This window comes from Gobius niger (assembly GCF_951799975.1).
Source record: "Gobius niger genome assembly, chromosome: 16".
NCBI classification, from domain to species: Eukaryota; Metazoa; Chordata; class Actinopteri; order Gobiiformes; family Gobiidae; genus Gobius; species Gobius niger.
The window spans coordinates 29,461,661-29,487,797 of NC_136867.1; the positions used below are offsets into that span (position 1 = coordinate 29,461,661).

The 26,137-nt window shown below is 46.0% G+C and overlaps 1 protein-coding gene across 1 annotated transcript in view; it reads left to right on the plus strand.

The window, feature by feature from the left end:
• The window catches only part of npas3 (neuronal PAS domain protein 3), a 236,584-nt gene that overhangs the window by 157,695 nt on the left and 52,752 nt on the right, over positions 1-26,137 (plus strand). The window contains exon 4 of the mRNA XM_079573413.1: positions 2,288-2,462. Coding sequence (XP_079429539.1) covers positions 2,288-2,462 — 175 coding nt within the window. The remainder of the gene's footprint in view (positions 1-2,287; positions 2,463-26,137) is intronic.

Sequence of the window (26,137 nt, forward strand, 5' to 3'; positions counted from 1 at the left end):
GTTGCTGATTTCTGGAGATATTTTTTAGACCTGGTTTTCATGTTCTCGATGGTAAAAGTCTCCGTTCTCCTCAGGTGGAGCTCACGTAGACCTGGTTTCCATGTTCTCGATGGTAAAAGTCTCCGTTCTCCTCAGGTGGAGCTCACGTAGACCTGGTTTTCATGTTCTCGATGGTAAAAGCCTTCGTTCTCCTCAGGTGGAGCTCACGTAGACCTGGTTTCCATGTTCTCGATGGTAAAAGTCTTCGTTCTCCTCCTCAGGTGGAGCTCACGTAGACCTGGTTTTCATGTTCTCGATGGTAAAAGCCTTCGTTCTCCTCAGGTGGAGCTCACGTAGACCTGGTTTCCATGTTCTCGATGGTAAAAGCCTTCGTTCTCCTCAGGTGGAGCTCACGTAGACCTGGTTTTCATGTTCTCGATGGTAAAAGTCTTCGTTCTCCTCGGGTGGAGCTCACGTAGACCTGGTTTCCATGTTCTCGATGGTAAAAGTCTTCGTTCTCCTCAGGTGGAGCTCACGTAGACCTGGTTTCCATGTTCTCGATGATAAAAGTCTCCGTTCTCCTCAGGTGGAGCTCACGTAGACCTGGTTTCCATGTTCTCGATGGTAAAAGTCTTGGTTCTTTCTCCTCAGGTGGAGCTCACGTAGACCTGGTTTCCATGTTCTCGATGATAAAAGTCTCCGTTCTCCTCAGGTGGAGCTCACGTAGACCTGGTTTTCATGTTCTCGATGGTAAAAGTCTCCGTTCTCCTCAGGTGGAGCTCACGTAGACCTGGTTTCCATGTTCTCGATGGTAAAAGCCTTCGTTCTCCTCAGGTGGAGCTCACGTAGACCTGGTTTTTTCTTGTTCTCGATGGTAAAAGTCTCCGTTCTCCTCAGGCGGAGCTCACGTAGACCTGTTTTTTTCTTGTTCTCGATGGTAAAAGTCTCCGTTCTCCTCAGGTGGAGCTCACGTAGACCTGGTTTTCATGTTCTCGATGGTAAAAGTCTCCGTTCTCCTCAGGTGGAGCTCACGTAGACCTGGTTTTCATGTTCTCGATGGTAAAAGTCTTGGTTCTCCTCAGGTGGAGCTCACGTAGACCTGGTTTCCATGTTCTCGATGGTAAAAGTCTCCGTTCTCCTCAGGTGGAGCTCACGTAGACCTGGTTTCCATGTTCTCGATGGTAAAAGTCTTCGTTCTCCTCAGGTGGAGCTCACGTAGACCTGGTTTTCATGTTCTCGATGGTAAAAGTCTTCGTTCTCCTCAGGTGGAGCTCACGTAGACCTGGTTTTCATGTTCTCGATGGTAAAACTCTTCGTTCTCCTCAGGTGGAGCTCACGTAGACCTGGTTTCCATGTTCTCGATGGTAAAAGCCTTCGTTCTCCTCAGGTGGAGCTCACGTAGACCTGGTTTTCATGTTCTCGATGGTAAAAGTCTCCGTTCTCCTCAGGCGGAGCTCACGTAGACCTGGTTTTCATGCTCTCGATGGTAAAAGTCTTGGTTCTCCTCAGGTGGAGCTCACGTAGACCTGGTTTTCATGTTCTCGATGGTAAAAGCCTTCGTTCTCCTCAGGTGGAGCTCACGTAGACCTGGTTTCCATGTTCTCGATGGTAAAAGCCTTCGTTCTCCTCAGGTGGAGCTCACTTAGACCTGGTTTCCATGTTCTCGATGGTAAAAGCCTTCGTTCTCCTCAGGTGGAGCTCACGTAGACCTGGTTTTCGTGTTCTCGATGGTAAAAGCCTTCGTTCTCCTCAGGTGGAGCTCACGTAGACCTGGTTTCCATGTTCTCGATGGTAAAAGTCTTGGTTCTCCTCAGGTGGAGCTCACGTAGACCTGGTTTTCATGTTCTCGATGGTAAAAGTCTCCGTTCTCCTCAGGCGGAGCTCACGTAGACCTGGTTTTTTCATGTTCTTGATGGTAAAAGTCTTCGTTCTCCTCAGGTGGGGCTCACGTAGACCTGGTTTTCATGTTCTCGATGGTAAAAGTCTCCGTTCTCCTCAGGTGGAGCTCACGCAGACCTGGTTTTCATGTTCTCGATGGTAAAAGTCTTCGTTCTCCTCGGGTGGAGCTCACGTAGACCTGGTTTCCATGTTCTCGATGGTAAAAGTCTCCGTTCTCCTCAGGCGGAGCTCACGTAGACCTGGTTTCCATGTTCTCGATGGTAAAAGCCTTCGTTCTCCTCAGGTGGAGCTCACGTAGACCTGGTTTCCATGTTCTCGATGGTAAAAGTCTTCGTTCTCCTCAGGTGGAGCTCACGTAGACCTGGTTTTCATGTTCTCGATGGTAAAAGTCTTGGTTCTTTCTCCTCAGGTGGAGCTCACGGGCAGCAGTGCGTTCGACTACATCCACCCGGGGGACCACGTGGAGATGGCGGAGCAGCTCGGGATGAAGCTGCCGCCGGGACGGGGCATGTCCCACTCCGGTCTCCACGACGACGCGGCGTCCTCAGCGTCGTCGTCCTCGCCCTCGGAGACGCCTGAACCAGGTAGGAGCTGGAAACGCTGTGGGAACTTTTTACCAAGGCTCCAGAGTGAAAAGTCCATGTGTCCGTGTGTCTGGTTCTTAGTCCAGATGTTCCGTCAAACCTTTAGAAGCTCATCTCCAAAGGGAAAGAGTAAAGACAGGTCAGTGTGTTGGACGCCTGTAATCGTCCCTCTGAGGGGAGTGTTTGCTCAGGCCGTGATGGAGCTCAGACTAATGTTTAATTTTCAAATGGATTTAGCTCAGTGCTTTACATCACATTAGTGGCGTTAGCATTAGCGCAGACCGAGCGTTGAGGTCATGCTTTACTTGCAGTGAGTCTTGACAAGTGGAGGCAGTTTCAGATCCAGTTTCTCCTGGACCTGGAGTCTCTGATGCAGGGGCAGCCTGGTGTGAAGTCCCGGACCTGGAGTCTGTGATGCAGGGGCAGCCTGGTCTGAAGTCCCGGACCTGGAGTCTGTAATGCAGGGGCAGCCTGGTCTGAAGTCCTGGACCTGGAGTCTGTGATGCAGGGGCAGCCTTGTCTAAAGTCCTGGACCTGGAGTCTGTGATGCAGGGGCAGCCTGGTCTGAAGTCCTGGACCTGGAGTCTGTGATGCAGGGGCAGCCTGGTCTGAAGTCCTGGACCTGGAGTCTGTGATGCAGGGGCAGTGTGGTCTGAAGTCCCGGACCTGGAGTCTGTAATGCAGGGGCAGCCTGGTCTGAAGTCCCGGACCTGGAGTCTGTGATGCAGGGGCAGCCTGGTCTGAAGTCCCGGACCTGGAGTCTGTGATGCAGGGGCAGCCTGGTGTGAGCTGGACCAGATTCTCACTCGTTATGTGTGGCTGACTAATACATCGAGGCTGATGTGGGTGTTTTATAATATCAGTTATCAGCCAATATGCGGCCGATATCTCTGGAACTGAACGTGACAACATGGTTCACCTTTCGCGGCCTCGCTGCTTCGCTGATTTATTTTAAGTACAATTTTGCATGTTTTTTTCTTACATTGTACGAACGTCATACGCTGTTGTGTCCAAGGAAAAACTTAGACTCTACCTCTCGTTCTATGGTCGTACTATGGTCGTACTATGGTCGTCATGTGGTCGTTCTATGGTCGTACTATGGTCGTTCTATGGTCGTACTATGGTCGTACTATGGTCGTTCTATGGTCGTACTATGGTCGTACTATGGTCGTTCTATGGTCGTTCTATGGTCGTTCTATGGTCGTTCTATGGTCGTTCTATGGTCGTTCTATGGTCGTACTATGGTCGTACTATGGTCGTTCTATGGTCGTACTATGGTCGTACTATGGTCGTACTATGGTCGTTCTGTGGTCGTTCTGTGGTCGTACTGTGGTCGTTCTGTGGTCGTTCTGTGGTCGTACTATGGTTGTACTATGGTCGTTCTATGGTCGTTCTATGGTCGTTCTATGGTCGTTCTGTGGTCGTACTATGGTCGTTCTATGGTCGTACTATGGTCGTTCTATGGTCGTTCTATGGTCGTTCTATGGTTGTACTATGGTCGTACTATTGTCGTTCTATGGTCGTTCTATGGTCGTTCTATGGTCGTTCTATGGTCGTTCTATGGTCGTTCTATGGTCGTACTATGGTCGTACTATGGTCGTACTATGGTCGTTCTATGGCCGTTCTATGGTCGTACTATGGTCGTACTATGGTCGTTCTATGGTCGTACTATGGTCGTACTATGGTCGTTCTATGGCCGTTCTATGGTCGTACTTTGGTCGTTCTATGATTGTTCTATGGTCGTACTATGGTCGTTCTATGGTCGTACTATGGTCGTACTATGGTCGTTCTATGGTCGTCATGTGGCCGTTCTATGGTCGTACTATGGTCGTACTATGGTCGTTCTATGATTGTTCTATGGTCGTTCTATGATTGTTCTATGGTCGTTCTATGGTTGTTCTATGGCCGTTCTATGGTTGTTCTATGGTCGTTCTATGGTCGATCTATGGTCGTTCTATGGTCGTACTATGGCCGTTCTATGGTTGTTCTATGGTCGTTCTATGGTCGTACTATGGTCGTTCTATGGCCGTTCTATGGTCGTTCAATGGCCGTTCTATGGTCGTTCTTTGGTCGTTCTATGGCCGTTCTATGGCCGTTCTATGGTTGTTCTATGGTCGTTCTATGGTCGTTCTATGGTCGTTCTGTGGTCGTTCTATGGTCGTTCTATGGTCGTTTTATGGTCGTACTATGGTCGTTCTGTGGTTGTTCTATGGTCGTTCTATGGTTGTTCTATGGCCGTACTGTGGTCGTACTATGGTCGTACTATGGTCGTTCTATGGTCGTTCTATGGTCGTTCTATGGTCGTTCTATGGCTTTACTATGGTCGTTCTATGGTCGTTCTATGGTCGTTCTATGGTCGTTCTATGGTCGTACTATGGTCGTTCTATGGTCGTTCTATGGCCGTTCTATGGTCGTACTATGGTCGTTCTATGGTCGTACTATGGTCGTCATGTGGCCGTTCTATGGTCGTTCTATGTCTGTACTATGGCCGTTCTATGGTCGTTCTATGGCCGTACTATGGTCGTACTATGGTCGTTCTATGGCCGTACTATGGTCGTTCTATGGTCGTACTATGGTCGTACTATGGTCGTTCTATGGTCGTTCTATGGCCGTACTATGGTCGTACTATGGTCGTTCTATGGCCGTACTATGGTCGTTCTATGGTCGTACTATGGTCGTTCTATGGTCGTACTATGGTCGTTCTATGGTCGTTCTATGGTCGTACTATGGTCGTTCTATGGTCGTACTATGGTCGTTCTATGGTCGTTCTATGGTCGTTCTATGGTCGTTCTATGGTCGTTCTATGGTCGTACTATGGCCGTACTATGGTCGTTCTATGGACGTACTGTGGTCGTTCTATGGTCGTACTATGGTCGTACTATGGTCGTTCTATGGTCGTACTATGGTCGCTCTATGGTCGTACTATGGTCGTTCTATGGTCGTTCTATGGTCGTTCTATGGTCGTACTGTGGTCGTTCTATGGTCGTTCTATGGTCGTTCTATGGTCGTTCTATGGTCGTTCTATGGTCGTACTATGGCCGTACGATGGTCGTTCTATGGTCGTACTGTGGTCGTTCTATGGTCGTACTATGGCCGTACTATGGTCGTACTATGGTCGTACTATGGTCGTTCTATGGTCGTACTATGGTCGCTCTATGGCCGTACTATGGTCGTACTATGGTCGTTCTATGGTCTTTCTATGGTCGTTCTATGGTCGTTCTATGGTCGTTCTATGGTCGTTCTATGGTCGTACTATGGTCGTACTATGGTCGTTCTATGGCCGTACTATGGTCGTACTATGGCTGTACTATGGCCGTACTATGGTCGTTCTATGGTCGTTCTATGGCCGTACTATGGTCGTTCTATGGTCGTTCTATGGCCGTTCTATGGTCGTTCTATGGTCGTTCTGTGGCCGTTCTATGGTCGTTCTATGGTCGTACTATGGTCGTTCTATGGTCGTTCTATGGTCGTACTATGGCCGTACTATGGTCGTACTATGGTCGTACTATGGTCGTACTATGGTCGCTCTATGGCCGTACTATGGCCGTACTATGGTCGTTCTATGGTCGTTCTATGGTCGTTCTATGGTCGTACTATGGTCGTTCTATGGTCGTACTATGGTCGTACTATGGTCGTTCTATGGTCGTTCTATGGTCGTACTATGGCCGTACTATGGCCGTACTATGGTCGTTCTATGGTCGTTCTATGGTCGTTCTATGGTCGTACTATGGTCGTTCTATGGTCGTTCTATGGTCGTACTATGGTCGTACTACGGTTGTTCTATGGTCGTTCTGTGGCCGTTCTATGGTCACTCTATGGTCGTTCTATGGTCGTACTATGGTCGTTCTATGGTCGTTCTATGGTCGTTCTGTGGCCGTTCTATGGTCGTACTATGGTCGTTCTATGGTCGTTCTATGGTCGTACTATGGCCGTACTATGGCCGTACTATGGTCGTTCTATGGTCGTTCTATGGTCGTTCTATGGTCGTACTATGGTCGTTCTATGGTCGTTCTATGGTCGTACTATGGTCGTACTACGGTTGTTCTATGGTCGTTCTGTGGCCGTTCTATGGTCACTCTATGGTCGTTCTATGGTCGTACTATGGTCGTTCTATGGTCGTTCTATGGTCGTTCTATGGCCGTTCTATGGTCGTACTATGGTCGTCATGTGGTCGTTCTATGGTCGTTCTGTGGTCGTTCTATGGTCGTTCTATGGTCACTCTATGGTCGTACTATGGTCGTTCTATGGTCGTTCTATGGTCGTTCTATGGTCGTTCTATGGTCACTCTTTGGTCGTTCTATGGTCGTTCTATGGTCGTACTATGGTCGTACTATGGTCGTTCTATGGTCGTTCTATGGCCGTTCTATGGTCGTACTATGGTCGTTCTATGGTCGTACTATGGTCGTTCTATGGTCGTTCTATGGTCGTTCTATGGCCGTACTATGGTCGTTCTATGGTCGTTCTATGGTCGTTCTATGGTCGTACTATGGTCGTTCTATGGTCGTTCTATGGTCGTACTATGGTCGTTCTATGGTCGTTCTATGGTCGTACTATGGTCGTTCTATGGTCGTTCTATGGTCGTACTATGGTCGTTCTATGGTCGTTCTATGGCCGTACTATGGTCGTTCTATGGTCGTACTATGGTCGTTCTATGGTCACTCTATGGTCGTTCTATGGTCGTACTATGGTCGTACTATGGTCGTTCTATGGTCGTCATGTGGTCGTTCTATGGTCGTTCTATGGTCGTTCTATGGTCGTTCTATGGTCGTACTATGGTCGTTCTATGGTCATCCTATGGTCGTTCTATGGTCGTTCTATGGCCGTACTATGGTCGTACTATGGTCGTTCTATGGTCGTTCTATGGCCGTTCTATGGTCGTACTATGGTCGTACTATGGTCGCTCTATGGCCGTACTATGGTCGTTCTATGGTCACGCTATGGTCGTTCTGTGGCCGTTCTATGGTCGTTCTGTGGTCGTTCTATGGTCGTTCTATGGTCTATGGTCGTACTATGGCCGTACTGTGGTCGTTCTTTGGCCGTCCTATGGTCCTTCTATGGTCACTCTATGGTCGTTCTATGGTCGTTCTATGGCCTTACTATGGTCGTTCTATGGTCGTTCTATGGTCGTTCTATGGTCGTTCTCCAAAGGGAAAGAGTAAAGACAGGTCAGTGTGTTGGACGCCTGTAATCGTCCCTCTGAGGGGAGTGTTTGCTCAGGCCGTGATGGAGCTCAGACTAATGTTTAATTTTCAAATGGATTTAGCTCAGTGCTTTACATCACATTAGTGGCGTTAGCATTAGCGCAGACCGAGCGTTGAGGTCATGCTTTACTTGCAGTGAGTCTTGACAAGTGGAGGCAGTTTCAGATCCAGTTTCTCCTGGACCTGGAGTCTCTGATGCAGGGGCAGCCTGGTGTGAAGTCCCGGACCTGGAGTCTGTGATGCAGGGGCAGCCTGGTCTGAAGTCCCGGACCTGGAGTCTGTAATGCAGGGGCAGCCTGGTCTGAAGTCCTGGACCTGGAGTCTGTGATGCAGGGGCAGCCTTGTCTAAAGTCCTGGACCTGGAGTCTGTGATGCAGGGGCAGCCTGGTCTGAAGTCCTGGACCTGGAGTCTGTGATGCAGGGGCAGCCTGGTCTGAAGTCCTGGACCTGGAGTCTGTGATGCAGGGGCAGTGTGGTCTGAAGTCCCGGACCTGGAGTCTGTAATGCAGGGGCAGCCTGGTCTGAAGTCCCGGACCTGGAGTCTGTGATGCAGGGGCAGCCTGGTCTGAAGTCCCGGACCTGGAGTCTGTGATGCAGGGGCAGCCTGGTGTGAGCTGGACCAGATTCTCACTCGTTATGTGTGGCTGACTAATACATCGAGGCTGATGTGGGTGTTTTATAATATCAGTTATCAGCCAATATGCGGCCGATATCTCTGGAACTGAACGTGACAACATGGTTCACCTTTCGCGGCCTCGCTGCTTCGCTGATTTATTTTAAGTACAATTTTGCATGTTTTTTTCTTACATTGTACGAACGTCATACGCTGTTGTGTCCAAGGAAAAACTTAGACTCTACCTCTCGTTCTATGGTCGTACTATGGTCGTACTATGGTCGTCATGTGGTCGTTCTATGGTCGTACTATGGTCGTTCTATGGTCGTACTATGGTCGTACTATGGTCGTTCTATGGTCGTACTATGGTCGTACTATGGTCGTTCTATGGTCGTTCTATGGTCGTTCTATGGTCGTTCTATGGTCGTTCTATGGTCGTTCTATGGTCGTACTATGGTCGTACTATGGTCGTTCTATGGTCGTACTATGGTCGTACTATGGTCGTACTGTGGTCGTTCTGTGGTCGTTCTGTGGTCGTACTGTGGTCGTTCTGTGGTCGTTCTGTGGTCGTACTATGGTTGTACTATGGTCGTTCTATGGTCGTTCTATGGTCGTTCTATGGTCGTTCTGTGGTCGTACTATGGTCGTTCTATGGTCGTACTATGGTCGTTCTATGGTCGTTCTATGGTCGTTCTATGGTTGTACTATGGTCGTACTATTGTCGTTCTATGGTCGTTCTATGGTCGTTCTATGGTCGTTCTATGGTCGTTCTATGGTCGTTCTATGGTCGTACTATGGTCGTACTATGGTCGTACTATGGTCGTTCTATGGCCGTTCTATGGTCGTACTATGGTCGTACTATGGTCGTTCTATGGTCGTACTATGGTCGTACTATGGTCGTTCTATGGCCGTTCTATGGTCGTACTTTGGTCGTTCTATGATTGTTCTATGGTCGTACTATGGTCGTTCTATGGTCGTACTATGGTCGTACTATGGTCGTTCTATGGTCGTCATGTGGCCGTTCTATGGTCGTACTATGGTCGTACTATGGTCGTTCTATGATTGTTCTATGGTCGTTCTATGATTGTTCTATGGTCGTTCTATGGTTGTTCTATGGCCGTTCTATGGTTGTTCTATGGTCGTTCTATGGTCGATCTATGGTCGTTCTATGGTCGTACTATGGTCGTACTATGGTCGTTCTATGGCCGTTCTATGGTCGTACTATGGTCGTACTATGGTCGTTCTATGGTCGTACTATGGTCGTACTATGGTCGTTCTATGGTCGTACTATGGTCGTTCTGTGGTCGTACTATGGTCGTTCTATGGTCGTACTATGGTCGTTCTATGGTCGTACTATGGTCGTTCTATGGTCGTTCTATGGTCGTACTATGGTCGTTCTATGGTCGTTCTATGGTCGTACTATGGTCGTACTATGGCTGTACTATGGTCGTACTATGGCCGTACTATGGTCGTACTATGGCTGTTCTATGGTCGTTCTATGGTCGTACTATGGTCGCTCTATGGCCGTACTATGGTCGTTCTATGGTCACGCTATGGTCGTTCTGTGGCCGTTCTATGGTCGTTCTGTGGTCGTTCTATGGTCGTTCTATGGTCTATGGTCGTACTATGGCCGTACTGTGGTCGTTCTTTGGCCGTCCTATGGTCCTTCTATGGTCACTCTATGGTCGTTCTATGGTCGTTCTATGGTCGTTCTATGGTCGTTCTATGGTCACTCTATGGTCGTTCTATGGCCGTTCTGTGGTCGTTCTATGGTCGTTCTATGGTCGTTCTATGTTCGTCATGTGGTCGTTCTATGGTCGTTCTGTGGCCGTACTATGGCCGTTCTATGGCCGTTCTGTGGCCGTACTATGGCCGTTCTATGGTCGTTCTATGGTCGTACTATGGCCGTACTGTGGTCGTTCTGTGGCCGTCCTATGGTCCTTCTATGGTCACTCTATGGCCGTTCTATGGCCGTTCTATGGTCGTTCAATGGTCGTCATGTGGTCGTTCAATGGTCGTCATGTGGTCGTTCAATGGTCGTCATGTGGTCGTTCTATGGTCGTACTATGGTCGTACTATGGCCGTACTATGGCTGTTCTGTGGCCGTACTATGGTTGTTCTATGGCCGTTCTATGGTTGTTCTATGGTCGTTCTATGGTCGTTCTATGGTCGTTCTGTGGTCGTTCTATGGTCGTACTATGGTCGTTCTGTGGTTGTTCTATGGTCGTTCTATGGTTGTTCTATGGCCGTACTGTGGTCGTACTATGGTCGTACTATGGTCGTTCTATGGTCGTTCTATGGTCGTTCTATGGTCGTTCTATGGCCTTACTATGGTCGTTCTATGGTCGTTCTATGGTCGTTCTATGGTCGTTCTATGGTCGTACTATGGTCGTTCTATGGTCGTACTATGGTCGTTCTATGGTCGTTCTATGGTCGTACTATGGTCGTACTATGGCTGTACTATGGTCGTACTATGGCCGTACTATGGTCGTACTATGGCTGTTCTATGGTCGTTCTATGGTCGTTCTATGGTCGTTCTATGGTCGTTCTATGGTGGTCATGTGGACGCCCCAATTCTTCACAAAATCTCTTAAACTGAACTAAATATTCGTGTTTTCCTCGTCAGAGCGGCTTCACTCAGACACACTCATTTTGAATAATGTTTTGGTCTGACCTTGGCTCGAGTGTTTCTGAAGATCGCTCTCGTCTCATCTCCAAAAGGACATGACGCAGTCCACCAAAAATTTTAAAAAGTCATCTATAAAAACCTCCGACCACTCTGCCACCGGAACTCGCCATCAGGAGTGGAACCCGCGACCTCCCGGATCAGGGACCACCCGCCCCGCCCGCCTCTTTCTGACGACACGCTTCAAACGTTCGCTTCCGTTTTGATATTTTTTGAGGCGAATGAAGATTTTTCCTAAAGTCAAACCCGCTCCTTTGTCTCCGCCGGGCGCCTGAACGCGGCGCATTTGAACGCAGCGCGGCGCATTTGAACGCAGCGTGGGCGCGGCGCTCGGTCCGAACCCCCGCGGCGCCGCAGTGACGACACCTCCGCCACTTCCAACGCGGAAATCACCAAGGTTAAAGATGAAAACGCCGCAGTCGCAAAGCCGCCGGGGAGAGATGTGTGACATGATGCAGAGATTTCAGCGGGTGAGGGGGGGTGAGGGGGTGAGGGGGGGTGAGGGGGCGTGAGGGGGGGGGTTCCGCGAGGCGTTAAAAGTCATGGATCTGCACCAACACTGAGGACTGGGATAAAAAACATGTGTCTAAGGTTTGCGTCATGACTGAGTTTCTCTCGAAGAGTTCATGACGAGCAGAGTTTCCTGGTGATGGAGCCGAGGCACCAGCAGGGGGCGCAGGTCTTTGTTCTTGTTTTGTTGTTGGCTATGAGGGTGGAAACGTCCCTGAGTGACCGAATTCTGTCAGGGGTTCGAATCCCAGCTCCTGAAGGTCCACTGTCATCGTGTCCTTGGGCAAGACACTTCACCCGTCTTGCCTCCGGTGGCTTCGTACACTGGAGTATGAGGTTTATTCTGCCCTGTGCAAGTTCGAGCTACGCATCAGCACCCTCTTGTGGTCGCCTTTGAAACGTTTTTTGTTTACTCTGGGAGGAAAAACCAAGATGGCTGCAGCAGCGGAGGGCGGGCCATGCTTGAGCCGATGGTGACCTTTTTTAATGTTGTCGCTTGGACAGGATTTGTCCGTACGTTTGTTTTATGTTGAATCTTTTATATTGTTTAATTTCATGTCAGTTTTGACATTTGTATTGAACGTTTGTGACTTGATATTAGCATAGCTAGCTTGTTATTAGCAAGGCAAGGCAAGTTTATTTGTAGAGCACAATTCATACACAAGGCAATTCAAAGTGCTTCACAGTTACATAAATATAAGAAAACAAATACAATCAATAAAAACATCAACATAAAATTAATCAATTACAGTAAAAGGCGAGAGTGTAGATAAAATACTTTCAGTCATATGAATCGGTAAAAAGAACTGTTTTCAGCCTGGATTTGAACATTGTCAGAGTTGAGGCCTGTCTCACATCCTCATGAAGACTGTTCCAGATTTTAGCTGCATGAAACTGAAACGCAGCCTCACCGTGTTTAGTCCTGACTCTGGAACCACCAGGAGGCCCCTCCCTGAAGTTCTCAGGGCCCGAGATGGTTCATACGGCTCTAACATGTCAGAGATGGACTTTGGTGCTAAACCATGAAAAGACTTGTAACAAGCAGAGCGTCTATTCTCTGAGTGACAGGAAGCCAGTGCAGAGACCGGAGCACTGGACTAATATGGTCGTATTTCCTGGTTCTGGATGTTCTGCAGCTCTGACAGCTCGTTTAGAGAGGCCAGTGAGCAGGCCGGTACAGTCGTCTAACCTGCTGGAGACAAATGCATGGATAAGTCTCTAAGTCTGGTTTTGACACTATTCCTCTGATCTTAGCAATGTTTTTCAGATGGTAAAAAGCTGCTGATGTTATTGCTTTGATGTGGCTGTTTAAGTTCAGGTCTGAGTCCATGATTACTCCCAGATTTCTAACCTGATTTTTTAGTTTAAGAGAGAGAGACTCAAGGTGACTTTGTCTTTGTGTCTGTGGGACAAAAACAAGGATCTCAGTTTTGTCTGAGTTTCGTTGGAGAAAGTTGTTTTACATCCACAAACTGATCTGTCAGATGATCGTCTCTTCTTTTACGTCCTCTTGAGCACAAAGTCCATCAGGAGGCTCTGGGAACATTCTGGTTCCATCCTCTGAAATGTTCATTAACCTCTTAACTCCCGCCTGAACCGAGAGGATCTTTTTCCTCACGTCATCACATTTTTTTTCCGTCATTTTTTTGTTGGGTATTCAACTCATTTTTGTCACATTTTTTTTGTCATTTTTTTGGAATTTGTTTTGTCTTTTTATTGTCACATTTTTGTCATTTTTTTGTCACATTTTTGTCATTTTTTTGTCACATTTTTGTCATTTTTTTGTCATTTTTTTGTCACATTTTTGTCATTTTTTTGTCACATTTTTGTCATTTTTTTGAAAAAAAAATTGTCAAATTTTTGTCACATTTTTGTCCTTTTTTTGTCCTTTTTTTGTCACATTTTTGTCATTTTTTTGTCACAATTTTGTCATTTTTTGTCATTTAAAAAAAAAATAATAATAATTTTTGGTCATTTTTTGTCAATTTTTTGTAATTTGTTTTGTCAAATTTTTATCAAATTTTTGTCATTTTTTTGTCACATTTTTTGTCTTTTTTTTGTCATTTTTTTGTCATTTTTTGTTCACATTTTTTGTCATTTTTTGTCATTTTTTGTCATTTTTTGTCACATTTTTGTCATTTTTTGTCATTTAAAAAAAATAAAATAATAATTTTTGGTCATTTTTGGTCAATTTTTTGTAATTTTTTTTGGCCATTTTTTATCACATTTTTGGTCATTTTTTGGTCACTTTTTTGTTTTTTTGTCCATCATTGTTTTCGTCTCAGTTTTGTTGCTATTTTCACAGCTTTTTTCCACAAGCTTTTGGATTGGGGTAAAGCCAACCTGGAGAAAATGTGCTCGGTTCAGGTGGGAGTTAAGGGGTTAACGCTTATCCTAAAGTTCTTCTGTCACTTCTTTCTTCCATCCTCCTCCTTCCAGTGGACTGAACACAGATCTTCCGAGGAGAGTCTGTACTTTTGATTGTTTGTTTTTTAGCAGAAAGGTAAATCTGGTGTAATGTTTGTGTGTGGAGCCATTTCTCAAACTGAGAGACCAGACAAATATCAGGTTTCCCGCCGAGACGCCTGAGCGCAGCGTCGGGGGGCGTGGCATTTACCGAAGTCAGGACAAACGGACGCTCGTGTGAGTAAACACCAGGACGCTCCAGGGAAAAGACATTTACAACAGCCTGGCTTTGGATCTGATCCTCGTGGTCGTCTTAGGGTCACGGGTTTGTGCAGATAAAGGCACAATGAGGACGGTTTCTGCCAGACAAACGCATCAGATTAAGAGAACAGCTGCTACAAAACTGCTGAAGGCGTAGGACCCTCCAGAGGCTGCAGTTGTGCATAAACCTTCTACCCGGCCTCCCCTAAACTGTTCATTGTAACCCTGGATGGTCAGATGGATGGAGTAGTGGACGGTTGGTGAACGGCCACCATGTCCCAACAAGGCTGTGACGTCAGTAAGGAGGGGGCGGAGTCATGTTTTGGGCCAGAATCATGGAGAGTCAGCTGGTCGGCCCCTTTAGGATCCCTGAAGGTGTGAAAATGACCACTTTCTTCTATGGTTTTCTATGGGCATAAAAGGAGAGAAACTCATGATGTGAACTAGGGCTGTCACGGTATGAAAATTTGACCTCACGGTTATTGTGACCAAAATTATCACGGTTTTCGGTATTATCGCGGTATTTTTTTAAATGTGTGTTAATATGTTCAGAAAGCATTGATAGTCCTGCACAAACTGAAATAGTTTCAAAAAAGTTTAACAGTGTTTATTACAAGACAAAGCCTTTTCACATCAAAGTAAAGGAACTATAACGATGTGATGTTGATGTTTCGAGGGTTTTACATGGACTATTTATAGCGTCAGAAACGAAGATTAGTTTAGTTTAGTTTAGTGTATTTATTTGACAGGGACATGTACAGGAGCATTAATCAGCAGATGAAAAGATGCTTTGTACCAGACTTTAGCTCTTGGAGCTAATTTCCATCTGCAGTCCCCGAGACAGACAATTACAAAACACTACAAAAAGCATAAAAAAATACAGTTCATAATATTTACAGACAGTATTTACATTTATATACAATCTTAAAAAAAGTACATTAAACCGTCTTTATCAGGAACATTGTTGTTGTCCTTCCAGTGAGCTTTCGCTTTGCAGATTTGGGAAATGCCTCAGACAGTGATCATTATTAAATTCATAAAACTGCGGCGACAGTGAATCTGCCACTGGGAGCCCCGTAACGCATTGTGCCATCGTGCGGAGGTATCCGGACACGGCTTATGCTGGCAGCGACTCGTTACATTCTCCCTCAACCCAAAGTTCCACATCAGCATTTCAGCTAAAGCGCTAACGTTAGCTTCCTGCTATAGAGCTGTGGGAGACGGTCACGCTAACGTTAGCTTCCTGCTATAGAGGGAGACGGTCACGCTAACGTTAGCTTCCTGCTATAGAGGGAGACGGTCACGCTAACGTTAGCTTCCTGCTATAGAGGGAGACGGTCACGCTAACGTTAGCTTCCTGCTATAGAGGGAGACGGTCACGCTAACGTTAGCTTCCTGCTATAGAGGGAGACGGTCACGCTAACGTTAGCTTCCTGCTATAGAGGGAGACGGTCACGCTAACGTTAGCTTCCTGCTATAGAGGGAGACGGTCACGCTAACGTTAGCTTCCTGCTATAGAGGGAGACGGTTACGCTAACGTTAGCTTCCTGCTATAGAGGGAGACGGTCACGCTAACGTTAGCTTACTGCTATAGAGGGAGACGGTCACGCTAACGTTAGCTTACTGCTATAGAGGGAGACGGTCACGCTAACGTTAGCTTACTGCTATAGAGGGAGACGGTCACGCAGGAGAGTCACAGGTTCGAAGTCTTGCTGCTTTAGAGACACTTTTTCCTGCACGTTCCACAAACAGGAAAACTGTCTCTATCAACTGTCCTTCAGCTTCTTCAAACACACAAACATGTCCAGACTTCAGGCTCGGTCTCTGAGGCTGATCCTGCGCCGTCGTCTCGGACATGATTCCAGCTTCCAGACAGTTTAGTTTTGGTTGTAGCTTCAGCAGATGAGACGGCGCCTCATGAGGCTCACTTTGCCTAAACCGCGGGCGCCGTAATCCACCACGGTAAAATACTTTTTCAAAAACAAGACGGTAATTATTATTGTCAACATTTTTACCGGGGTTTACCGCTACACCGGTGACCGTGACATCCCTCATGTGGACCCCCTCTTCCCCTGACCTCAGCCCTATTGAGAACCTTTGGAGCCTCAAGCAGAACGTCTATGAGGGTGGGAGGCAGTTTTCATCCAAACAGCAGCTCTGGGAGGTTATTCTAACATCCTGCAAACAAATCCAAGCAGAAACTGTCCAAAAACTCACACGTTTAATGGATTTAAGAATTTTGAAGCTGCTCAGGGGCTCCTCTGGTAAAATATAACTGGACCTGTTCAGATGTTTTTGATTGAAATAGCTTTGAGAAGTGTGTGAATGTGAGTCAAACTGAACGGCGTTTTGGTTCTGACTTTGTTGTGTTTGTGAGTCTGGTCGACCGAAGCGTCCGCCGCCGCCGCCGCCGTCCCCGAAGAACGCCGACAATTAAAAGCCAAAACGAGGCGAGACGCGGATCTGACGGAGTTCGTTTAGCGGCGGAAACAAATCGAACGTTTAATTTGATCCAAACGCGGAGCGACGGAGAGTAAACGGGATCTGCATCCGCGGCCGAACTCCCGAGGTGAAGGCGGAGGGGGGGAGGAGGGGGGACGGGGGAGGGCGGGGGAGTGATTTGGAGAACGGCAGAAACAGATGGCGGAGCTGTGAGGTTAGCGTTAGCATTAGCGTGTTTGATGAGGGAAACGTGAAGAGGAATAAACGCAGACACAAACCAGAGGATCCGTTGTGTCAGACGTTAAAGTGAACATCTCTGACTTTAATCACGTGCTGCCACAGGCTGCAGGAGGAGATGCAACAAAAACATCTTTAAACACCTAAATATGAGGAAACACAGTATTGCATTTTTTGTTTGTAACGTAGGTTCAGGTGGTGGTGTGCTCTAGTCTTGTCATTTTTTTCCCGCTCACCTCCTATTTTCCCCTCAATTTTGGAAAACTAGCAGCATCAAAACTTTAATCTAAAGTCACGGTATGAAAACTTTACCTCACGGATATTGAGACCAAAATTATCAAGTTTCTTGGTATTATCGCGGTATTTTCTTGTTCATGTATGTTCATATATGTTCAGAAAGTATTGATCGTCCTACACAAACTGAAATAGTTTCAAAAAAGAGTAACAGTGTTTGTTATATTTAAAAAAAAAAATACAGACAAAGCCTGATTAAAAGTGACACTTTTCACATCAGAGTAAAGGAACTATAACGATGTGTTGTTGATCATTTCGAGGGTTTTACATGTACTATTTATGGCGCCAGAAACGAAGAAGAGGAATATTTCTAACTAGATAAATCGTCTATATCAGGAATATTGTCCTCAGTTTGTTTCCTTCCATTGAGCTTTCGCTTTGCAGATTTGGGAAAATGCCTCAAACACTGATCATTGTTCATTCATTCATTCATCTTTTTTATTTGAGCATCTGAGTTCCACAAAGTTCTTCATAGGAACAGAGTTCAGCACAGTAATCAAAGCAAAAGAAAGATACATGCGTAGGTGAATAGCCAAATAGATAAATAAATAACGTGGATATGATGCTCAAAAGGAGTCGGCAGAAGCTTCAGCTTGTTAGCGCCTCCCCCTTTTGAATTTAAGAAATAGATACATTAATTTACTGCATAAATGCATAAAGAAGATATGACATATAGTCATTTTATCATATTCCAGTGACTTTACAATCATCAATATTTACGTTACAACATTCTGCTGATTCCAAGACAAGGAAAGAAAACTCAATAACTACAAATACCCGTCACTGACAATAACAACGAGTCACCTCTTTTAAGTTGAACATTTGTTCCTTGTTGTTTTTTGTTTTTAGTCTTTTAATGGACACAATATTATTGATTGTGTTATTTACAACCACATTATATGATTTATTAATAAATATAATTTTATTATTATTGTTGCTATTAGTTCATAATCAGTCGCTTCATTGTCACCATCCACAGCAGACTATGTGACAGTGAGAGCCGTATTCTGTGAGGTGCATTAAAAAGCGGAGTGTGGGTCAGTTGGGAGGGGGCAGGTGGCGCTGCAGCCGCACTATGGGGCGACTCGTTTCATTCTCCCTCAACCCAAAGTCCCAAATCAGCATTTGGGTGTTGTGCTCTTTTGATTTTTGAGCCCCTGCCCCTCTGTACCCTCTGCACGGCCCTGGTGTGCTGCACGTTCCACAAACAGGAAAACTCTTCTGTCAACTGTCCCTCGTCTTTCTTAAAATACACAAATATGCCCAGACTTGGTCCTGTTTGAAGACTGATTCCAGTGGTTATTATTATTGTCTAAATTTTTACCACTACACTGGTAACCATGACATCCCTGATTTAAAGATTTCATATTTTTTTCCGTACCTTTCCAAACTTTTTTTTACCTTTTTCCCAGACTGGAGATGTGAATCGCTCCACAGCCCTGGTGCTGAGTGTGGGAGCAAGAACCTGAAGCACATTATTATTATTAAAATCAGGGACTTGGTTCCTTCTGGTTTCAGAGACTTGGATCCTTCTGGTCTCAGAGACTTGGATCCTCCTGGTCTCAGAGACTTCCTGGTTCACAGACTTGGTTCCTCCTGGTTTCAGAGACTTGGTTCCTCCTGGTCTCAGAGACTTGGATCCTCCTGGTTTCAGAGACTTGGTTCCTCTTGGTTTCAGAGACTTGGTTCCTCCTGGTTTCAGAGACTTGGCTCCTCTTGGTCTCAGAGACTTGGTTCCTCCTGGTTTCAGAGACTTAGTTCCTCCTGGTTTCAGAGACTTGGCTTCTCCTGGTTTCAGAGACTTGGTTCCTCCTGGTTTCAGAGACTTCCTGGTTTCAGAGACTTGGCTTCTCCTGGTTTCAGAGACTTGGTTCCTCCTGGTTTCAGAGACTTCCTGGTTTCAGAGACTTGGCTTCTCCTGGTTTCAGAGACTTGGTTCCTCCTGGTTTCAGAGACTTCCTGGTTTCAGAGACTTGGTTCCTCCTGGTTTCAGAGACTTGGTTCCTCCTGGTCTCAGAGACTTGGTTCCTCCTGGTTTCAGAGACTTGGTTCCTCCTGGTTTCAGAGACTTGGTTCCTCCTGGTCTCAGAGACTTGGTTCTTCCTGGTTTCAGAGACTTGGTTCCTCCTGGTTTCAGAGACTTGGTTCCTCCTGGTTTCAGAGACTTGGTTCCTCCTCGTCTCAGAGACTTGGTTCCTCCTGGTTTCAGAGACTTGGTTCCTCCTGGTTTCAGAGACTTGGTTCCTCCTGGTTTCAGAGACTTGGTTCCTCCTGGTTTCAGAGACTTGGTTCCTCCTGGTTTCAGAGACTTGGATCCTCCTGGTTTCACAGACTTGGTTCCTCCCGGTTTCAGAGACTTGGATCCTCCTGGTTTCAGAGACTTGGTTCCTCTTGGTTTCAGAGACTTGGTTCCTCTTGGTTTCAGAGACTTGGATCCTCCTGGTTTCAGAGACTTGGTTCCTCCTGGTTTCAGAGACTTGGTTCCTCCTGGTTTCAGAGACTTGGATCCTCCTGGTTTCAGAGACTTGGATCCTCCTGGTTTCAGAGACTTGGTTCCTCCTGGTCTCAGAGACTTGGTTCCTCCTGATTTCAGAGACTTGGTTCCTCCTAGTTTCAGAGACTTGGTTTCAGAGACTTGGTTCCTCCTGGTTTCAGAGACTTGGTTCCTCCTGGTTTCAGAGACTTGGATCCTCCTGGTTTCAGAGACTTGGTTCCTCCTGGTTTCAGAGACTTGGTTCCTCCTGGTTTCAGAGACTTGGTTCCTCCTGGTTTCAGAGACTTGGATCCTCCTGGTTTCAGAGACTTAGTTCCTCCTGGTTTCAGAGACTTGGATCCTCCTGGTTTCAGAGACTTGGTTCCTCCTGGTTCCTCCTGGTTTCAGAGACTTGGTTCCTCCTGGTCTCAGAGACTTGGTTCGTCCTGGTCTCAGAGACTTGGTTCCTCCTGGTTCCTCCTGGTTTCAGAGACTTGGATCCTCCTGGTTTCAGAGACTTGGATCCTCCTGGTTTCAGAGACTTGGTTCCTCCTGGTCTCAGAGACTTGGTTCCTCCTGGTCTCAGAGACTTGGTTTCAGAGACTTGGTTCCTCCTGGTTTCACAGACTTGGATCCTCCTGGTTTCAGAGACTTGGTTCCTCCTGGTCTCAGAGACTTGGTTCCTCCTGGTCTCAGAGACTTGGTTCCTCCTGGTTCCTCCTGGTTTCGTCCCGTGGGCCCGGACGTTCCCGCCTGATCCCAGAGTTCGGCGAAGCGGCGTTGACATTTCAGAGGTGACTGTAATGAGCCGTAATGATGAAAAATGCGGCCCATTAATGAGCGCTTTGAGTTCGTTTAGCAATAATAACAATAATCAGGGAGGGAGCGCGATCGGCCTCATAAACCCGCAGAAACGCGGATAAACGTGGATAAACGTGGATAAACACCTCGTTACGGCTCGTAATGAAGGAAACACGGCGCAGGTTTGGGGCCGGAGCCAGAGCCGCGTTTAAATGAGAATAAATGTGCGGGAGTTAAAGCGCTGACGACTCCATTAGTTTGTATCAGAGCACAGCTGCTGCCAGTCACATGTAGAGGAACACGCAGAGGAACACGCAGAGGAACACGCAGTCACACACGCAGTCACACACGCAGTCACACACGCAGTCACACACGCAGAGGAACACACAGTCACGCAGAGGAACACGCAGTCACACACGCAGTCACACACGCAGTCACACACGCAGTCACACAGAGGAACACGCAGTCACACACGCAGTCACACAGAGGAACACGCAGTCACACACGCAGTCACACACGCAGTCACACGGAGACAAGGCCGTGGGAACCCAGGGTGCTGAGGGCGCTACAGCACCCCCTGGTGGATCGTCAATGCATTACAAGCAATATTAACCTCTTAACTCCCGCCTGAACCGAGAGCATTTTCTCCAGTTCAGCTTTACCCAAATCCTGTAGGCCAGTGTAACGCCTCATTTGAAAGCTAAGATCTACAAAACTCATCTAAATGGATCTTTTTCCTCATGTTATCAGATTTTTTTTCCATTTTGGGGGGGGGAGGGGGTTCAACTCGTTTTTGTAAATTTATTGTCTTTTTTTTGTCCTTTTTTGTCTTTTTTTTGTCAATTTTTTTGTCAATTTTTTTTGTCATTTTTCTGGTCATTTTTTGTGTCATTTTTTGTCAATTTTTTGTGTCATTTTTTGTCATTTTTTGTCATTTTTTTGTCATTTTTTTGTCAATTTCTTTTGTCATTTTTTGTCTTTTTTGTCAATTTTTTTTTGTCATTTTTTGTCAATTTTTTTTGTCTTTTTTTGTAAATGTTTTTGGAAATTTTTTGTCACTTTTCCATCATTGTTTTCGTCTCAGTTTTGTTGCTTTATTCACAGCTTTTTTCCAGAAGCTTTTGGATTGGGGTAAAGCCAATCTGGAGAAAATGTGCTCGGTTCAGGTGGGAGTTAAGGGGTTAAATAAATAGGACATAAGCAAAGAAATAGCGTTTTGGGGGGCAATCTTGTCTCTCAGCACCCCCTAGGCAAAATAGGAAGGAAGGAAGGAAGTTAGAAAGAAAGAAAGAAAGAAAGAAAGAAAGAAAGAAAAAGAAAGAAAGAAAGAAAGAAAGAAAGAAAGAAAGAAAGAAAGAAAGAAAGAAAGAAAGAAAGAAAGAAAGAAAGAAACATGTTGGAGTCACTTCCTGGGTAAATCTCAGAGAATGAACCTGGTAAAGTTTTTTCCCACTTGTTTCTTTCCCGTTATCATTAAAGTGATATTTAAAGTCGACAGTTGTAACTCTCTCGTCTGCAGCTTTGATAAGGCTCTTCTCTCGTCCTCGCCGCCCGTCACTCCGCGGCGATAAGAAGCTCCGCACGCCGCGGACGTCTGAGTTTTGACGGGGTCAGAGGGCGCCGCACGCGCTCAGAGCGACTCGCCGAGATAGTGTAATTAGCTCCGGGCGATTAAACGGCGCCGCAAATTAACTCCTGCCCAAAGACGAGACGAGCCTGTCACGTTAAGGACTCCGTTCATTTACTCATGATTTCACCTGAGCGCAGAGTACACACGGCGAGCGGGGGCTACGGCGGGCGGGGGCTACGGCGACCGGGGGCTACGGCGACCGGGAGCTACGGCGACCGGGAGCTACGGCGCCGCGGCGGCCGAGTTCAGGCCGAATCTCAGTAATCGCACTGGGACTCTGGAATCGACAGGTTTACACAGAAACAGCTCTACAGTTCTGGAGTTTGGTCTAGGTGTGAAAACCTTCGATATTTCATGAAAGATGAAGCGTAATGATCGTACTGATAAGAGATTTGTGGATGATTCAGAGCACGGTCGGGTTTGTGCAGATAAAGGCACAATGAGGACGGTTTCTGCCAGACAAACACATCAGATTAAGAGAACAGCTGCTACAAACCTTCTCTCCGGCCTCCCCTAAACTGTTCATTGAAGCTCATGAACAGAAAGTGGCTCAGAAATACATGAAGACTCATTTTCACACAGTCTTGTTCCCTGATGAGGCCGTGTGACCCTGGGTGGTCAGATGGATGGAGTAGTGGATGGTTGGTGAATGACCACCATGTCAGGAGGGGGCGGAGTCATGTTTTGGGCCAGAATCATGTGGAAAGAGCTATAGGCTTCCTGAAGTTAACCTCTTAACTCCCACCTGAACCGAGAGCTTCTGGAAAAAAGGTGAGAAAATAGCGGCAGAACTGACACAAATTTGACAAAATATTGACAAAAAAATGATGAAAAAGTGGCAAAAAAATGACAAAAATGTGACAAAAAATTGACAAAAAAATGGACAAAAAATGACAGAAAGTGACAAAAAAATTACGAAAAATGTACAAAAATTTGACCAAAAAAATGATGAAAAAGTGGCAGAAATATCACAAAAATTGACACAAAAAATGACAAAAACATGACAAAAATGTCACAAAAATGTCACAAAAAAATGACCACAAAAATGACTAAAAATGACAAAAAATGATAAAAAAAATTACTAAAATGTGACAAAAAATGATAAAGAAATGACTAAAATGTGACAAAAAAATGACAAAAAATTATGAACATGTGACAAAAAGTGACCAAAAATTTACTATTTGACAAAAAATTACAAAAAAGTTACAAAAATCAGTTGAAAAACCCCCCAAAAAATGATGGGAAAAAAAAATCTGATGACGTGAGGAAAAAGATCCATTTAGTTTTGTAGATCTTAGCTTTCAAATGAGGCGTTACACTGGCCAACAGGATTCGGGTAAAGCTGAACTGGAGAAAATGCTCTCGGTTCAGGCGGGAGTTAAGAGGTTAAAGTTAAAGACTTGAAAATTGACTCTCATTTGAGTTGATAATTTCGAGAATCTGAGAGAAACATCCTTTGTATAATAACATGTTACGCGGTGTGAAACATCCCGATGAAGATCCTCGTGCAGCTGCAGTGGTTTGAGTCGTAGCTTGAGCTCTGACAGCCCCAAAGACCAAAAGCTGAATTTTAACACCTGCAAAGCTGCCTCAAATACAGACATCATTATCCCCCCTCTCTCTCTCCCTCTCTCCCCGTCTCTCTCTCCGTCCGACAAAAATCAATGTTCCTTTGTTCCGGGCCGTTCATTAAAACTCCACTAAAAACCTGCATTTTCTCCCGACCTTTTCATCCCGGCCTCGCTCTCGCGCCGCCGCCTCCGTCCACCACCGAATCCGTCCCATTTCCCGCCCGATAATTGCCCCCCTACCCCTCCCCGTGTCCGGCCCGCGTCCCACCTGTCCGGCATTACCGTCCCGAGGAGGCGGGCTTTACGCCGAAGGAAGGAAGGAAGGAAGGAAGGAAGGAAGGAAAGAAGGAAGGAAGGAAGGAAGGAAGGAAGGAAGGAAGGAAGGAAGGAAGGAAGAATGGAAAGAAGGAAGGGAGAGAAGGAAGGAAGGAAAGAAGGAAGGAAGGAAGGAAAGAAGGAAGGAAGAAAGGAAGGAAGGAAGGAAAGAAAGAAGGAAAGAAGGAAGGAAGGAAGGAAGGAAGGAAGGAAGGAAGGAAGGAAGGAAGGAAGAAAGGAAGGAAGGAAGGAAAGAAGGAAGGAAGGAAAGAAGGAAAGAAGGAAGGAAGGAAGGAAGGAAGGAAAGAAGGAAGGAAAGAAGGAAGGAAGAAAGGGAAAGAAGGAAGGAAGGAAGGAAGGAAGGAAAGAAAGAAGGAAAGAAGAAAGGGAAAGAAGGAAGGAAGGAAGGAAAGAAGGAAGGAAGGAAAGAAGGAAGGAAAGAAGGAAGGAAGAAAGGGAAAGAAGGAAGGAAGGAAGGAAGGAAGGAAAGAAAGAAGGAAAGAAGAAAGGGAAAGAAGGAAGGAAGGAAGGAAAGAAGGAAGGAAGGAAAGAAAGAAGGAAAGAAGAAAGGGAAAGAAGGAAGGAAGGAAAGAAGAAAGGAAAGAAGGAAGGAAGGAAAGAAGGAAGGAAAGAAGGAAGGAAGGAAAGAAGGAAGGAAAGAAGGAAGGAAAGAAGGAAGGAAGGAAGGAAGGAAGAAAGGGAAGGAAGGAAGGAAAGAAAGAAGGAAGGAAGGAAGGAAGGAAGGAAAGAAGAAAGGAAAAGAAGGAAGGAAAGAAAGAAGGAAAGAAGAAAGGAAAAGAAGGAAGGAAAAGAAGGAAGGAAGGAAAGAAGGAAGGAAAGAAGGAAGGAAAGAAGGAAGGAAAGAAGGAAGGGAAGAAAGAAGGAAAGAAGGAAGGGAAGGAAGGAAGGAAAGAAAGAAGGAAAGAAAAAGGGAAAGAAGGAAGGAAGGAAAGAAGAATGGAAGGAAGAAAGAAAGAAAGAAAGAAAGAAAGAAAGAAAGAAAGAAAGAAAGAAAGAAAGAAAGAAAGAAAGAAAGAAAGAAAGATGTTGGAGTCACTTCCTGGGTAAATCTCAGAGAATAAACCTGGTAAAGAGTTTATCCTGTTTTTTCACTTGTTTGACCTTCTCATCCCGGCCTCGCTCTCGCGCCGCCGTCTCCGTCCAGGAACAGGCCCCCGAATCCGTCCCCCCCCCTCCCCCCCCCCTCCCTCCCCCCCGTCCCACCTGTCCGGCATTACCGTCCGCGAGGAGGCGGGCTTTACTCCGGGCTCAGGAAGCGAACGCTAACGCCGGCACATGAAACGGGACAAATCCGGGCCCGTGGATCGTGAGCGGCCTGTCTGATTCCCAAACACAGGAGAGATTATTTTATTATTTACCTGTTCGGCGGCGGAAGGTTCCCAGGCGCCGTTTGTGGGAAAAGGATTTGGGGAGAAGCCGTTAGAAGTCGGGGGCGAGAGCGGGAGATAATTGTACTTTTTTTTTTTTGTTAAGATTTGGGGTTTTACTTTGACAGAAGCAGAAGTTTGGGGGGAAGTCGGAGCTGATGAAATCCTTCTGTATCGTCGATCCGAGAGAACGGATGTTTTTGCATGTTTGAAGTTCGGAGCTTTTCTGTTCTGAGAGCGGCTCGTTAGTGAAAACATCGGTCCAGCAAAAGCGGCTTCATTTGTGTTTTAGGCCAGAGCTGCAGGTGGACACACAGGAAATAAATAAATAAATATCAGCTTGAAACTCGTGGACGACCGACAATAAAACTAAAAACATTAATGAGCCAGGTTTAAATGATGGTTTTGTTTTGTGACACATTAGTGGGTGTGAAAAGTCACAATCTGGACATTTTATATATTTATTTTCTTGCTTTTTTGGTCTGAGGGGGCGTGGTGTTATTAAAAACATGTATATTAGGGTCTGTGCCTTAATAAAACATGTATATTAGGGTCTTTGCATTAATAAAACATGTATATTAGGGTCTTTGCATTAATAAAACATGTATATTAGGGTCTGTATATATATATATTTTTTTTATATCTTTATTTGAATTGGGACAGTGCACATTAATCAACATGTGTTTCTTCAGCATGTAAATGTGCCGGAGTTAGACATATAGGCTCATTTTCCTCCGTCGTCCCCTGGCAGGGTGATGTCATGACAGGACAAACACAGGCACAAACTTACAGAGAAACACCATCACAGAGACATAAAAAGACAGTGAATGATGAATAACATTAAATA